This window comes from Mus caroli, chromosome 4, assembly GCF_900094665.2.
Source record: "Mus caroli chromosome 4, CAROLI_EIJ_v1.1, whole genome shotgun sequence".
Classification (NCBI taxonomy): domain Eukaryota; kingdom Metazoa; phylum Chordata; class Mammalia; order Rodentia; family Muridae; genus Mus; species Mus caroli.
Window position 1 is genome coordinate 51,410,922 of NC_034573.1, and position 17,793 is coordinate 51,428,714.

At 42.4% G+C, this 17,793-nt stretch overlaps 1 protein-coding gene across 3 annotated transcripts in view; it reads right to left on the minus strand.

Annotated features, from left to right (window-relative positions):
* Positions 1–4,439: 4,439 nt before the first annotated feature.
* The window catches only part of LOC110293525 (thioredoxin domain-containing protein 8), a 24,486-nt gene continuing 11,132 nt past the window's right edge, over positions 4,440–17,793 (minus strand). Inside the window, exons 4-5 of one of the 3 annotated variants that reach the window (XM_021161373.1) lie at positions 5,988–6,053; positions 4,440–4,638 (exon numbers count right to left, since the gene is read on the minus strand). In XM_021161373.1, coding sequence (XP_021017032.1) covers positions 4,576–4,638; positions 5,988–6,053 — 129 coding nt within the window. In that variant the 3' untranslated portion in view covers positions 4,440–4,575. The remainder of the gene's footprint in view (positions 4,639–5,987; positions 6,054–17,793) is intronic. The other 2 variants (XM_021161371.2, XM_021161372.1) reach the window with 2 other exon arrangements.

The following is a 17,793-nucleotide window of genomic DNA, read 5'->3' on the forward strand; positions in this document are numbered from 1 at the left end:
AATTGGAGTTGCAGGAGTTGTAAACTGACTGATGTGTGTTCTGGGACTGGAAACCCAGGTCTCCCGTGAGAACACTAAGTACTCTTAACTACTGAACCGTTTCCAGTCCCTCCCTGCCCCATGTTCAGGAGAATGTTTGCCTCAGAACCATCTGGACTTCCAATATGTCCCATTCTTGTACCCGTAGATTCTGAGTTGGGGCACCCGGAAAGGGCTGAATGTGCCTTTGTAACAAGCTTGCAAGCTATGCTGAGGCTTCTGGTTCCAGATCTTCTCATTGAGATCATCACGAATTACCAGATAAGGTTCTCTTCCATTGCCTTCTAGACTCAGCTCATCAGGCTTGACTCCACAATAATAAATAGATTTGCTACAGATTCAATGCAATCCCCATAAAAATTCCAACTCAACTCTTCACAGAGTTAGAAAGGGCAATTTACAAATACATCTGAAATAACAAAAAACCTAGGATAGCAAAAACTATTCTCAACAATAAAAGAACCTCTGGTGGAATCACCATCCCTGACCTCAAGCTGTACTACAGAGCAATTGTGATAAAAACTGCATGGTACTGGTACAGCAACAGACAGGTAGATCAATGGAATAGAATTGAAGATCCAGAAATGAACCCACACACCTATGGTCACTTGATCTTTGACAAAGAAACTAAAACCATCCAGTGGAAAAAGGACAGCATTTTCAACAAATGGTGCTGGCTCAACTGGCGGTTAGCATGTAGAAGAATGCGAATTGATCCATTCTCATCTCCTTGTACAAAACTCAAGTCTAAGTGGATCAAGGAATTCCACATAAAACCAGAGACACTGGAACTTATAGAGGAGAAAGTGGGGAAGAGCCTTGAAGATATGGGCACAGGGGAAAAATTGCTAAGGAGAACAGCAATGGCTTGTGCTGTAAGATCAAGAATTGACAAATGGGACCTCATAAAATTGTAAAGCTTCTGTAAGGCAAAGGACACCAACAGATTAGAAAGGATCTTTACCTATCCTAAATCAGATAGGGGGCTAATATCCAATATATGTAAAGAACTCAAGAAGTTGGATTCCAGAAAACCAAATAACCCTATAAAAATGGGGTTCAGAGCTAAACAAAGAATTCTCAATGGAGGAATACTGAATGGCTGAGAAGCACCTAAAAAAAGTCCAACATCCTTAATCATCAGGGAAATGCAAATCAAACCAACCCTGAGATTCCACCTCACACCAGTAAGAATGGCAAAGATCAAAAATTCAGGTGAGAGAAGATGCTGGCGAGGAGGTGGAGAAAGAGGAACACTCCTACATTGCTGGTGGGATTGCAAGCTTATACAACCACTCTGGAAATGAGTTTGACAGTTCCTTAGAAAATTGGACATAGTACTACCGGAAGATCCAGCAATACCACTCCTCGGCATATACCCAGAAGACATTCCAACTTGTAATAAGGACACATGCTCTACTATGTTCATAGCAGCCTTATTTATAATAGCCAGAAGCTGGAAAGAACTCACATGTCCCTCAATAGAGGAATGGATATAGAAAATGTGGTACACTTACACAATGGAGTACTACTCAGCTATTAAAAACAATGAATTTATGATATTCTTAGGCAAATGGATGGATCTGGAGGATATTATCCTGAGTGAGGTAACCCAATTACAAAAGAACACACATGATATGCACTCACTGATAAGTGTATATTATCCCAGAAACTCAGAATATGCAAGATACAATTTGCAAAACACATGAAACTCAAGAAGAAGGAAGACCAAAGTGTGGATACGTCCATCCTTCTTAGACAGAAGATATTGCAGAGACAAAGTTCAGAGCAGAGACTGAAGTAATGACCATCCAGAGACTGCCCCACCTGGGGATCCATCCAAACCCAGACACTATTGCAGATGCCAACAAGAGCTTGCTGACAGGAGCCTGGTATAGCTGTATCCTGAGAGACTCTGCCAGTTCCTGGCATATATAGAAGTGGATGCTCACAGTCATTCATTGGCTGGAGCACAGGGTCCCCAATGGAGGAGCTAGAGAAAGTACCCAAGGAGCTGAAGGGGTTTGCAGCCCTATAGGAGGAACAATATGAACTAACCAGTAACCCCAGAGCTCCCTGGGACTAAACTACCAAGCAAAGAAAACACATGGTGGGACTTATGTCTCTAGCTGCATATGTAGCAGAGGATGGCCTAGTTGGCCATCAATGGGAGGAGAGGTCTTGTGAAGATTCTATGCCCCAGTATAGGGAAATGCTGGGACCAGGAAGCAGGAGTGGGTAGGTTGGGGAGCAGGGCTGGGAAGGGGGTTTGGGGAAGGGAATAAGGGATTTTCGGAGGGGAAACTAGGAAAGGGGATAACATTTAAAATGTAAATAAAGATAATACATAATAAAAAACAGAAAGGAACAAAAGTGTATCATGAAAAAAAAAGAAATAGATTTGATGATGTTTCTTACAAATGACTAAGTAAGCTTCCTGAAATGCTCACAGCATGACAGTAGACAGGCCTTGATCCTTTTCTTTGTAAGAAAATGCTGGCCCCACACATTGAATTGTATTTTTGGAAGATGATAGTAGTGGTAAATAAAAATTAATTTAAAGATTTATTTATTTATAATATGTAAGTACACTGTAGCTGTCTTCAGACACTCCAGAAGAGGGAGTCAGAACTCATTATGGATGGTTGTGAGCCACCATGTGGTTGCTGAGATTTGAACTCAGGACCTACAGAAGAGCAGTCAGTGCTCTTAACCACTGAGCCATCTCTTCAGCTCCTAAAAAATTAATTTAAAAATAGTAAACTCACCGCTTGGCAATGGATAATATGGAAGGCAAAAACCAAGTTATATTTCTTTCTCTTTCATTTGCAGTCGAAAGGCACACTACTTCCTTCTTTTAGGCAAGAGAAGTCACACCAACACCTTAGCTGCTGAGGGTGAGAAGGAGCAGCCCTTTGTCTGCAGTAATAAGAACTTTTGGGCTCTGGGATGTGTTCTGTTCTAACGTTAAAGGCCAGGTTGGAAAAGCAAGGGAGAAAACTAGGCTCTTGCCTACTCCTGTTCGCATGTAGGGAATGTGAGATGCCTGAGAGACCAGGGACAGTCTCTTTAAAACAAACAAAAACACAAACAAACAATCCCCCTAAAACTCCATAAGAAACATACACAACACCCCTCCCACAAACCCCACAAAGAGTGAAAATCAAAATAGCAATCAAAAGACCAATAAGAAAAGACAAAACAAAACAAAACAAGAAACAAAGCCAAAACAAAGCAAAATGATATATTAAAAAAAAAAAAGTCTACACAAATACCATTGGGTTAGTTTCTTGTTAGTCAACTACTCCTGGACACAGAACCTGCCATGAAATGTGGTTAAAATGCCAATTAATGAAAACTGATTTTTCCCTTGCCAGTGGATATAAATTGCAGATAGCTTCTCAGGGATCGGAGCCTGTATCCACTTTCCCCTCTTAGTGCTGGGATCTCATCTGGCGTGAACATGTGCAGGTCATGTGTGTGCTGTTATAGGGTCTGTAGGTGTATAGGTGCCCCAGTCAGTCCTATTGTGTCTGGTCTGTTTCCTTGGAGCTGTCCATCTTCCACATAGATCCCTGGGGAAGGGTTTGATGAGGGCATCCCATTTAGGACTGTGTGCTCCAATGTTGTCTTGGTGTTTTATTATACAACAGAAAGCAAACTGGGACAAAATAGTACCTCCCAGGGTGTGGGTAAAGTTCAATAGCAAGAGGCCTTGGCCTTGATTCTCGGACCTTGTGGTGGTTTGAATTTGCTTGGCCTGGGGAGTGGCACTATTAGAAGGTTTGGCTTTGTTGGAGTAGGTGTGGCCCTATTGGAGGAAGTGTGTCACTGTGGGCGTGGGCTTTGAGACCCTCCTTCTAACTGCCAGTGAGACAGTGTCCTTCTACTGTCTTTGGATGAAGATGTAGAACTCCTAGCACCTTCTCTAGCACCATACACGTCTGTATACCACCATCCTTCCAGCTATAATGATAATGGACTGAACCTCCGAAGCCTGTCCCAATTAAATGTCGTCCTTTCTAAGAGCTGCCTTGGTGATGGTGCCCTCATCACAGCAATGGAAACCCTAGCTAAGACAGACCCCGAACAAAACAGAACAAAACAGGACAAAACAGGACAAAACAAAGCACCCCCCTCCCCAACAGTGGCATACCTAAGGATAGCCAAGTTCTTTGATCATGTGGACAACTGTGTCTTTGCCTATCTCTGGAAAATCTTAGTGACCTGCTCTTACTTAGCTTCAAATAGGCTCCGTTGAGAAGGTCACAAAGCCCCCCCAAAACAAACAAACAAGCAAACAAACAAACAAACACAAACAACAACATTCACCCAAGGAACATGCCGAGAGCACGGCTGACTAAGAAGAACGGAAGTAACACAATTCTGCTCCAGCAAGGTTGTCAAGCATGGTCCTGTAATGCTGCGTTCTTCCGACAGAACGTCAGGAGAGAGGAGAACAGCTCGCAGGGCATGCAAGACACAGAGCATTAGCTGCTGCTTTAGGAAATGTCACAGGTAGATTTGGGTGGCCGTTTACATTAGCTCTTGAATCTTCTTTTCCAGTTGTTTAGCATCAGCTCCATGACATTCAAAAATCTGTTTCAAATACACAAAGGCACAAAAAATATTTCAAACATCAAAGTTTCAAGGAGTTTCGTGTCCCCGATTGTAAAATTGTTCCCCACTTCCATAATTTTCTTAGGACACTTCAAGTATAAGTATACACTAAACAGATTGAATTCATGACTCTTAATTATTTGTAGTGAGATCAGGTGCACTCAGGTGATATGGCCATAGACAAAGCATGACTCTTGCAAGTGGGTGATATGAATATTTTTCTCCAGGTCTCTATAATTCTTCTTAATGTATGACTGAAAACATACAACAGTGCTGGAGAGGAAGAAGTTCAACCCTTGAAATTAGAGCTTATTATATATGCATCAAGGGCTAGTTAAATTACAAATACAATTTTCCAAAACTCAAAATATTTTTGTGCCTTCTGCCTAGACTCAAGTGCATGTTTTGCACATTTTCTCCAACTCCAACTCAGGGTACACTTTATAGTGGATGGTATATTTTAATTGTGGTATATTTTAGTAGTACATGAAACAATGGACTCTCTATCTTTCTCTTTTTGAGACAGGTTTTAGGTAGTCAAGTCTGACTGTAAAGTCCTGATTCCCCTGCCTCCAACCACGAAGTGCTAGGATTACAGGCATATGGGAAGCATGCTCCGTTGGAATGTCTTTTAAACAGCTCTCTTAACGTTCGGATTGGGGAATAGCTCAGCTAAAGTGCTTGGTACACAAGCATGCATGATTAAGTTTGATTCCCTAGAATCCAACTAAAAAAGCGAGATGTGATGGACTTTGTGTGATGGCAATCCTTGAGCTGGGAGGTAGGGATGGTTGGATTCCTGGGTCTTAATGGACAGCCAATCGAGATTACTTGGTGATCTCTAAGCCAATGAGATACCTCAAACCACGGAGATCAATGATTCTCGAGGAACCGTGCTGAAGTTGTTCTCTGGCTTCCACGGGTACCCACAAACACTCACATGGACACATACAAGTAAGCACATTACACTTAGTAAAACAAGGATGTCAACCTACCCTCTCAAGCCACTACCATGCCAATCCTAAGTGTATTTATTAGTCGTTTGGGTCAAGGGAAGAATGTAAGTAAACTGAGATCAGGATTAGACAAAGACGTGAGCTTCTGGGAAGCAGGTTTTGAAGCCAGGAATGTGTTAGGAATTTGAAGTAGGGGCTGGGAAATTCCAGGACAAAGCTCTGTGCTCAGTGTGCTGCGGAGAAGTGACTGTGCCCACACCTCGAGTGCCTGCTCCCCCATTCAGAAGCATCCCCTCTGTGTCTGCCATTTCGATAACTCCTTGAATATAAACTGGGTGTGGATCACTTCCATCTTGGGCTCGTTTCACTCACCATCTTGCTCTTCGGTCCACTTCTGAGACAGCACAGTGCTCTTTTGAGTCTTGAGAATAGAGTGACCTATGTGTGGGTGCAGAATTTCATGACTGATCTGAGTTACTGGTGTGTATTATTCACCTCCCTATAAATAATTCCCCTGGCTTCTGGCCAGGGGAGGAAGGCAGCAGAAGGAATCTGCCAGTGGGTCTTTTTTTCAGGGCTAGGAGCATCTCAGTTTGCAAAATGTCTGCCTAGCATACACAAAGTTCTAGGTTTGATCCCCAGCACCTCATAAACCAGCTGTGGAGGTGTGCACCTGTAATGCCAGCATTCAGGAAGTAAAGAAGGTGGGAGGATCAGAAGTTCAAGTTAACCATGACCTTCACAGAGAGTGTGAGGTCAGCCTAGGTTACCCTAGACCTTGTTCTTCCTAATGGTCTGGAAGGTGGCTCTGGGGCATGAAGGGAGTTTCACAATCAGGAATGCAGGCTGTGGGAGGTTTTGGATTCTACTTCAGTCTCTGCTTTTCCCATGGGAGCAAGCATTCCTATTCAAGAACAGTGGCTCCCACTTAACCTTCTTTTGGACTTTATGTCCAAGGTCTTCCTAAGTCTTTATCTTTTCTTTTGCTACATGGGAGTCAGATACAGTTGGAGGTAAGAGTGAGACCATCTGAGGTAAAGAGCATCCACAGACAAGAGATGGTGTCTACTCTCATAATCACCGCCATGTAATTAATTTTAGATGATCCTCTGGACTCCCAGGGCTCTATTAGAAGATATTTCTCTCATCTCTTTGGAGGCATGCTCAGTGGATCATGTTGTCTCTGCTTATGTCAGTCTACTTCCTACTTCAAAGGGCAGGGAGAACTCAAAAAGAGAGGTTGGGGGGCCCTCTCTAGAAAGAATTCTCTTACTGGGAAAAGCTGTGTCTCATAGTGGGATGGTACAAGTTATGGGGTGCAAGAAGTGGGGCACAGATCTCTCTCTCTCTCTCGATGATTTGCATGATTACGGGGTTATGATTCCCACTCTACAGGTAGCAAGAATAGCCAGGAGCAATAAGAACCATGTGGCGTCTGACATCTTTCTAGAGATACATTGAATTTACCACAGGGGACTGTCACCCACTGTTATCACATGAGATAGAATTTCAAAAGTAACTTTAAAGTAAAAAGCTTAGAGTATTATTATGAGAGAATCATATTGTATAACCACACCCCAACACCATGACCACCCTCTCACATCTATGCTCAAAAGCAACTTCAGTTCTGTGTTCGTCACAATGAATTGCCTTTGCATATTTGTGAACTTTACAAGTAGAATTCGAATGACTCTGTTTTATGTCTGACTTCCTTTGCTCAGTATCATGCTCATGGTAGGTTGACCAGCAGTCTGTAAGTGTTCTAGTATTCCTTTGAGTGAGTGTAACATAACTTGGGCTGTGGGGACTGATGCTGCTGGGAACATTGTTGTCTACGTATTTGTTGGGGGCAACAGGAATTCATTCTTGTTGCATACCTAAAGGATGGCATTATAAGATTAGACTTTAGTAGAAGTCCTTCGTTTCTCTGTCTCTGTCTCCCCAAGCATGACTGTGAATTGCTCTATGCATAACCACACTCAATCTATAACAGGCCGGGTACGAATGCAGAGCTAGCTCGGCAAGCTTTCTACCAATCGAGCTACATCCGAAACCCCAGAAACTAACTGTTCATACAAAGGATGAACATTCTAGTTGCTCCACGTCATGACAACACTTGGTATCATCAGTCTTTGCATGTCAGCCATTCTGGTGGCTTTAAGTGACATTACCATTGCTTCCCTTAACATGGACGATAGCAATGATCACATAACTTCCTCTGTGTTCAATTTGTGCCTTTTTATGCATCTCCCCTGCTCCCACGAATTCCAAAATCACAAATGTGCTTATGAGATTCTTTCCAAGCTTCTTCAGTGTTTCCTTCCTCACCACAGAATCCAGTCTTCTAATGATGTCTCAGTTTTGTCTCCTCCACCTCGCCACAGCTCCTCACATAAACTCTGAACTCTAGGGACTCAGAAAGAATTCACTCGCTTACTTAAGACACACAGATTGAGGACCTCATTTGAAGCACTTGGCTACAAGCATTTCAGATCTTGAAATATTTAAAAATAAATAAGGAGGTAATTTGGGAATGAGACTCAACTCTAGCTTGGAATTTGCTTGTGTTTCACATGTATCACCTATACGCAGTCTGACATCTGCTCTTGTTTCCTTTATGGTGTTATGATAAAGCACTCTTACCAACGACAACTTAGAGGAGGTTTGGGTTCATTTCACCTCACTACTTCCAGGTCACAACATGTCACTGAGGAGTCAGGCAGGAACCCAAGACAAGAACCTGGAACCCGGAACCATGGAGGAATGATGCTTCTTGAGTCAATCTCTGGATCACTCCCTGGTTCATGCTTAGCTAGCGTTAAACAGCCGAGGACCACTGCCTGGGGAATGGTACCACCAGTGGTGGGCTGGTTACTCCTACATCAGTCAATAATCAAAACAGTCTCTCACAGGCATGCCCACACAGACCAACCTGGCTTAGGCAGTTCCTCAATTTGACTCAACTGAGTCAAAGATGACTCTAGCCTGTGTCAAGTTGACAATTAAGGGTAAGTAAGGCAGGAATGTTGTGCAATGCTTTCTAATTGTTTTACTTAAGAGTAAGTCTGTGTACCTTGAAACAGCATTCTTACAGCATCACGCTGGTACAAAAAAGCATCAGAGTTTGGAACATTTCGGAATTTGGATGTTTGGGTTAAGGATACTCACATGTCTCCAGTGAGCTAGACCATTGTGAACAAAACAGACAAACTCCCTTAGGAGCTCATGTGCTAACAATAATTTCATGCTATTGTTGCATAACCATGGAAATGACTGCAGATACATACCCATGCTATGCTATAACTCTCTGCTTCTCCCCATCTAGTCCCATCCCTCCCGATGATGGCCATTTCACGAAGCCTTCTGAGACATTTTCTTCACCGTCCTATAGAGTTCTGAACTTTCCACTATGATGCAATTAATTTTGTCATTAGTCTGACAAATAGCTCAAGGACAGAGACTATATTTTTCATCATATTTCTAGTGTCCAGTTTGGTGGAACTCTCACATAAATTAGCTTTTATTAGCGGTTATTTTTGGTCATTGAAATATGAATTCAAGACTCTGGGTGGTATTAAATTTCAGGAATTAAGTTCTTTCTTTCTCTCTCTCTCTCTCTCTCTCTCCCCCTCTCTCTAATAATTAGTGATAACTGTCAACTTGACAGAATTTAGAATCACTTGGAGATGGGCTTGTGAGCATGCCTGTGAGGATTATCTTGATTCCACCAGTTGAGCTGGGAAGACCCATTCACTGGAGAGGGCACCGTTAGCTGGGCTCTTGGACTGTATGAGTGAAGAAAGAGACGCAAGCAGCACACACTCACCTACTCTTCTCTTGTCCTGGGTGCAGATGGGGTGTGGCCAGCTCTTGTTGCTGCCTCAATCTCCCTGCTATGATAGACCATACCTTGAATTGTAAGTGGAAACGAATTGTTTCTCTCCTAAGTTGATTTTGTCAGGGTCATTTATCATAGCAGTAGGGAAGAAACTAGACATCCTGCTTCCTGCTTTCTTGCCAGCCTTTCCTTTTCCTTCCTTCCTTCCTTCCTTCCTTCCTTCCTTCCTTCCTTCCTTCCTTCCTTTCCTTCCTTCCTTTCCTTCCTTCCTTCCTTCCTTCCTGAGGGCCTTCACACATGGGCGTCACACATGGGAGGCAGGAGCTCTACCATCAAGCCGCATCCTCAGCACCATCGTCTCTGTCTAGTCAACCAAAGACAGACATTGCATTTGTGCATCCCCGTGTCATGGGCTTTGCATCTGGGAACTTCGTAAGCAGATGAAATAAATGGGGGAAGGCCACTGATCAGAGCTCATGTCACAGGTGGCCTTGCTAATGAGAGCTGTGCAGCTGTCCTGGGATATTGCTGGGGACTAGGGGGGCGATGAACTGATGCTCCAAAGTGCTTGCCTAGAACCCAGGCCTGTTGTCTCATAAACCTTTAATCACCTAGAGTCTCTATAACAACCAGTGCAATATAAATGCTGTATAAAGAGCTGTTACCCTGTATTGTTTCAAGAATAATAACAAGAAAGGGAAGTTTGCACATTTTCAGTATATTTCTTTTCAGATATTTCTGATCTGTTGTTGGTTATATGCAAGAATGCAGAATCCACATATATGTTAATTCAGCTACTAATGGCTTGTGAATTCTGACCAATCTTCTTTTTAATCTGATGCCATGGTGCTATGTTGTGTCTCAAAGGCTTCAATGGGAAGCATCAGGGAATGAGGTTACAGTCCTCTTAATGCTGCCTTTATTTAAAGTTTTCTGCACCCCCCTCACCCTTCTGCTTTGAAATAGAGTCTCACTATGCATCCCAGGCTAGCCTTGAATTTGCAATTCTCCTTCCTCTGTCAACCAAGTGATAGAATTACAGGTATGCCACCACACCTAGCTAGGCCATTCTTCATGCACTGCTGCAGCACATTAGACATAACTGCAATAAAAAAAAGAGAAGATCCTAATTTTTGAGGCCAATAGGAGGAGAGAGGCTTTGCAGGACTAAAGAACTACCCAAGTTCAACATTATTAAAATGGCCAAACTTTCATTATGGACATTTTGAAACACACACAAATAGAATAATAAAACGACTCTTTCCTGATTCTCCTATTACATAGGTCTAACCAGAGGCAGTATTTCTTTTGTGTGGAAGACATTCTGACATTTCTCGAAGTCTAGGAAAATGCAAAATGCTTGGAGACAGTGGTCTCTTCCTGACAAGTGGACATCTCAGAGTCAAAATTAGACTAATAATGCATGCTTAGGATAATTATAATAAACTGGCCTTAGCCAGTTGGTGTACAGTTTACAGTTTTGGTTGAGCGAACACAGATGTTGTGTTTGGACCAGCTGCATGATTCAGATGGAGCTCATCAACTTCCCAGACATTTGTACTTAGAACACTAGCAACCCCCCAAGTACCAGGGACAGCACAGCCATAAACAAAACAGCAGGAACCACCAACCAACACAAGACTGTCTTGGAGGACGACTATAGAGATGTTTGTCATACAATGTCATAATTTATAACGGCATGAATAAAAAGGAGACTACATCCTCACTTTAAAAGATAGTGCAAATAGGATGGAAGAGGTAAGTTCAACGATAGAAGTGTTAAAGGCTGCCTCACCTGAGAGGAGGGGACAGCAGGAATTGCTGTTGATTCTATCCAATGCCTTCCTCTAACCCCATTCCACTTATCTCTCCAGAACCACTTACATCGTGAGCACAGATCTGAACCCTGTTGACTTTCTTACACCCCCGGCAGACCTTGGCAATGGGAGGAGTTCAATTAAAATCTTTGGAGGAGTTGCGCTAATATATCCAGAAGGCACCTGGCAGAGATGCACTCAATTTCAAGATAAGGGCAAAGAGCGGTAGCTGACTCACATCCCTACCACTTATCTTTATCAGATGGTACCTTTGAACTTGCTCTAACTGAGAGACAACAAAACACTAATTTACTTGTATTTTCCTGAAGCTGCTTCCGTGTCCTACGTTTTGAGCATCAGCAACACAGACAATAGCAAAAGTCCCTTTCTTTTTCTGTGGTAGTAACCAGCTTTTTTTCAGATAGTGCTCATTTGGAGCTGGGTAGGATTGTCAAATTTGCTGTGGAAACGCAAAAGCAGACACTGAGTCATGTAAAGAAGCCGGCATGGCTCTGCTCTGCTGTGACATGATCTGGTAAAGGGTCACCTTTAGCTGGAGCATATGAATTCTTTTTCTGTGCCATCAGCTGATTCTGTTTAGCAGACACATGAAGCAGGGCTGGGTCCTCAATACAGTATGGCTTACCACTGAAGGGGATGTGGTGTGATATTGTCAGAATCCATCTTAAGCCACATTGAGAATAGGAAATGGACTGTGGCCAGCAGAGATGAACTTCTGCCCATCACTGGAAAGGAGAAATAGGTCTTTGTTCTTTGTGGTAAACTTAGCTTCCAGGGTTATTCTCCTTAATGGTACATTCCCATCCTCATGATGCCATTGGGAAAATGTGTTCAGATGCCCAGGGTTGGGTTTCTACAAGCTTTGGCTTATCTCCACTCCCATTCTTACCCACCAAAGTGCATAGTGAGTGTCTTTTAAGCCTAGATGAATGGATAAGCTTCCTTCTATCCTCTCATTTTTTGGGGTGCTCTGATAAAAGGCACAGCCATACTCCCCCGCCCCCCATCCTTCACATTCTGGGAAAAGTGAGCCAATTTTCCCTTCCTCAGACAGGTGAAGAGTCACCACCACTCTGTCCTCAGTTTTAGGCCATGAGAATTATGCAAAGCAGCAGGGCCTTCTGAAAATTTGGACAGGCCTGCAGGCCATTCATTCTCAATGACTAGACTTCAAGGATCATTGTGCCCAGGGGTCCCAGCCATGAACTTCTATGAGAGCCACTTAGCAGCACAAATACTCATGATGAGGGTCTTATTTGGTTATCTGCATGACTCCTGTGAGACAAGAGTGAACGCCTGGTTGCTTGAGCCTTGCATGGCTCTGGAGCAATCTGTGTTCCCTAACAAGAGAGCCCATCCACAGAGCTTTCCAGAGTCCACTAATGACTATTTTGTTTCCTGGTTGCTTTTATTCCATATTCTTTAATGCAATAAATCTTAACTCTGAGTTCAACTTGTTCCCAAGTCTTCTCATTTCTCACAGATCAACAACCCTTGAACTGCTCCATCAACTCCCAGGACTGTGGATCTCCAAGTATGATGTTGGTGATTGATTGCTTTGGACTGGGGAATGGATGTGGCCACACTTCTCATGTTGAGTTGCTTTGTCTAAACACCCAAACTGGCAGTGTGCCTCTAGGTTTACATAGCAATGGTTATGTAGCAAGATGTGTATGTGAGAAACATTCTCACTACTATTGAGCCTGCCTCAGTCCTTGAGCTTAAGAGGGTATCACTAAACAGAAGGATCTTTTGGTACTTGTGTGAAGATCACTGTTGGAAACAAAATATACACATCCGTGTCCTCTAACAGGACAGGCCATCAAAAGGTCTTTCTAGAGCACAGTCATGGGTGTTGTTTCCCAGTTGCTTTTATTCTGTATTCTTTGATGCAGTATATCTTAACTTTGAGTACAACTTGTTTCTGAGGCTTCTCGTTTCTCGTAAATCACCAAATGAAACACTGTTGCAGCCTGACAATTGAAAACTCAGAGGAGATGAACAGGGCTGGGTAAAAAATATAAAGGGTGGGGAAACCCTCAGTAATCAAGATAAATGGCATTTATAAATTCACTATGAATGAAAATTAACTATTCAAAATCAATACAAGGGCTGGAGAGATGGCTCGGTGGTTAAGAGCACTCACTGCTCTTCTGAAGGTCCTAAGTTCAATTCCCAGCACCCACATGGCAGCTCACAACTGTCTGATGCCGTCTTCTGCAGTGCAGATGTACAAGCAAAGTGCCCATATGCACAAAATATATAAATAAATGAGTCAAAAAAAGTTAAAAAAAAAAACCAAAACAAAACAGTGCAAACTCCTCAATGATCAAAATGTTGAACATTAAATAAAAGCATGGTCAGAGGGTGACTCGTATCTGCCTAATCCTGGAGCTGGAGAAGAGAAACATACCAGCCTCTCAGTTGCTAAGACAACCTTGGGATCCTTAGCAGTGGTACTAGGAATTGCTAAACAGAGCTTAAAGCTAGCGCACCGTTGCTAACTCTCCTTCCATCTTGCTTACTTTTCAGACTCTGAAAACTAAGGCCAGACAATTCTGACAAGAGTATCGGATGCTCTTGGGGCTGACCAACATCTAAAGAACCCCCTAGGTAGAACTGCCCTTTGTCTGCTGCTGTTGGTAGCAGGATGGAATTTACTGTGTAAGCAAGTGATGGAGACTTAGTGTAAGCAGAAGTTGTGGATATTCCAATGGCCTCTCCTATACTTTATTTTTAAAAGTCTGTTTTATTTATAACTTTGTAGGGAGAAAGACACAGCTAGCTATATTGTTAACTATCTCAGCAGTAAGCCATAGCCTTCAAATCAGCTATAGCAATCCTATTAGAAGGTCTGCATCAAGTCCAGTGCTTTGAACTTTCTGTACATTTATTGAAAAATTTCAAGACAAAATTTCAAAGATAAATGTGGTAGTGTTCATCTCACAAGGAAGGAAAATGAGGGGGCTGGAGAGATGGCTCAGCAGTTAAGAGCACTGGCTGCTCTTCCAGAGGCCCCAGGTTTAAGTCCCAGAGAGCAATGGTTCAATTCCCAGCACTCACATGGCAGCTCACAACCATCTTCAATTCCAGCTCCAGGGGATCTGATACTCCTAATGCAGACATACATGCAGGTAAAATGCTAAAGTGCACAAAATAACAAAAGAAAATGAACCTTAGGATGGCTTATTGCATTCCTAAAGCTCTCAGTAACACCAAACAATAGTTGCCTAATTCCTGGGACAGTGAGACAGTTGCTAGCACTCTCTGGAGAGAAGGCCAAGCACTATTTATTTTTGAAGTAGTTGAATACAAGTATTTGGGAAGGATTCTTCAGACATGTGCCCTTCCTCATTTCTTCCTGCTTCATCTGATGCATCGGGCATTATTATCTCTTCCTGGCCTTGAGGCCACTGTTTGTGAGTCCTATTGCAGTCTGTCCTCTTTCTAGCAAATGATAAAGGATGCTTTTTGTCTCTATATCAGATTTATCTTATGGCAGATGCTTGTTGGAAATGGCTTCCATGATGTTAACAGGAGCCCTACAGTTTGCAGACATCTGGGCCAAAGCTTCCTCCTACTTAATGTGAGAGTCCAGCAAATGGTTTCTTCTGTTAGGAATTAATTATGCATGAATGATTTGTTTATTAGCATATACATGCCCATTTTCCATTGCTCTTACTAGTGATGCTACTTAATGCTTTGGGAAACTATTTTACTCTAAGGCAAGAGATGGAAGTTGCAATTAAGTTGCTTGTTGGCCCAGGCATAAGCAGTTGGCCTAGATTTGCTAATTCTTTGTTTTGTCTCCTTTCCTACACTCTGTAGACATCTGCCTACCATGAAACCAAAATTATTAGTATAATGGAGCCATTGTTCAATCTTAGAGGCATGGGGGGTCCCTTAGTCCCTTAGTATCATCTACATATATGAGTATATGCATATATACATATACATACATATACATATATATATGTATATATATATTCAGTTTTTCTAAAGAGAGTTTATAGCTTTTAGTGGATTTTTAGGATGGTCCATAAATCAAATTTATGATCTCTCTCTCTCTCTCTCTCTCTCTCTATATATATATATATAATATATATATATTCAAAATATATGATGGTATATAGTTTAACTTTCTATGCTCTTAGTTTCCTAGGTAACCATGATCTGAAAACATTACATAGAAGATTCCTGAAGTAAGTGAAAAGCCTGAAATTACATGCCACTGTGAGAAGCATGATGACATCTCATGCTTAAGAAGTAGATGGATGGTTCCTTCCATCCGCCCATTAGGAACTCAGTCGCCTCATCATCAGACCAACGTGCATATGTTCCAGTAACCCTTGATTTTACTTAATAATAACCCCAAACTGTAAGATAATGATTGGTGGCCAAGGAGAAGCCGTAAAAGACCTATTTTACATGAAAAGGTAAACATTCTTTACTTACTAAGGAATGAAAACATTATGTAAGTTTCCAAGATCTACAGTAAGAATGAATAGGGCAACCTCTCCATGTTATAATATATATAGGCTCATTCTAGTGTCTGTGGTTTTGAGCATCTGCTGGTGGTCTTGGAATGAATCCTTTTTGGATAAAGGGGGCCTAGTGCATGTACAATAGAGTGCTACAATCATGGTATTCTGGTTACAGAAACTAGGGAAGGTCTTGAGTACTCCACCTACAAGATATCACAGGAGGGAACTTATTTACCAAGGTAAATCTTCTTGGAACCTGATTGATATTCCTTAGAATCTAAGGCTTAGATGCAAACACTACGGAATATAGCAGAAAGGAACAGCAACCCAACATATTACCTGTAGTTCGCTGTACGTGTGTGTGTGTGTGCGTGCGTGCGGTATGTGTGTGTGTGTGTGTATACACGTTTTTACAGGCGTATGTAGAGGTGAGAAGTCACCCCTCATGTGCTAGCTACCCTTTTTTTTGAGGTAGCGTCTCTCACATGGTATGGAACCCACTGACTAGGCTATCCTTGCTGGCAGCAGTTCTCAGGATCCCCCTGCCTCTGTCTCTCCAGCATTGGTATTTCAAACACACCCTGTCACACCTGGCTTTTCATATGTGAATTTTGGGGTTCAAATTCAGGTCTATGTGCCTGTGTGACAAATTTTCTGACTGAGCCATCTCTCCACCCCATGACAGCCATTTCTTATATTGCATCCCTGCCAACCAACTCCACTCCCCCCCATGTTCAGTTAATTATTACTATCATGATTATTATTGTTATTATTACTTATTCACTTTACATCCCTTCCTGGTCACCACCTCCCACAATCCTTTTCCCTATCCTCTCCTCCCCTTCTCTTCTGAGTAGGTGGGGGCCCCTAGGTATCCCCCTACCCTGGCAATCAAGTCTTCTGTGAGACTAGGTGCATCCTCTCCCACTGAGGCCAGACAAGGCAGCCCAGCTCGAAGAACATATCTAACAGGCAGGCAACAGCTTTTGGGATAGCCCCTCCTCCAGTTGTTTGGGACCCACATGAGGGCCAAGCTGCACATCTGTGTGTGGGAAGGCCTAAGTCCAGCCCATGTATAATTGCCAACCAACTTCTTATAGGAAACTTCTTGCAGCCAGGGAAGGATTACTAAGTACCATGGCCCCAGGGCATGATAGATGGCGTTATGTGTTTTATTTCTTTATAAAAGGTTTTATTTAATTTATGATGTTTATATGCTAAAAATGACATGAGCAAGAAAGGACAAGGAAAAGAGTAGAAGCCTAGGATGACCCAGTGTGGGGATGTCTGTCTGGAAATGCTGGAGACACAGTGGTAAGCTGGGGGTCACAGAACTGGAGCAGCAGAAGTAAACCTGAGATTTTTGGTGACTATAAAACAAAAGAAGAACCCTGGCTCTTCCTGTCTGATGCAAGCACACACATTGTGTTCTCGAAGAAGGCAAATCTCCTCTTGTGTTTTAGGGTAGTTTGTATGACTTTCTTTTTTTTTTTTTACACTGAGAACCTTCAAAAGGCACAGTGCGCAGTGGCTGTTTGCCAGATGTCTTACTGGAAACATAAAGACATTTCTCGAAACAATCCTTAGCAGAAACTGTACTCTAGCTTTAAAAAAAAAAACGGATAAGTGATATTTAATGTCTTCAATAAGTCATTTTCCAGTTACATGTTCCAGATTCTGGATGTGGTTTTAAGGACATGAATCTAATTTTTCTCTGCTTGTAAGCTGGTAAAACCACTCTAGAAATCAGTCTGGCGGTTCCTTAGAAAATTGGACACAGTACTACTGGAAGATCCAGCAATACCTCTCCTGGGCATATACCCAGAAGACATTCCAACTTGTAATAAGGACACATGCTCCACTATGTTCATAGCAGCCTTATTTATAATAGCCAGAAGCTGGAAACAATCCAAATGTCCCTCAGAGGAATGGATACAGAAAATGTGGTACATTTACACAATGGAGTACTACTCAGCTATTAAAAACAATGAATTTATGAAATTCTTAGGCAAATGGAT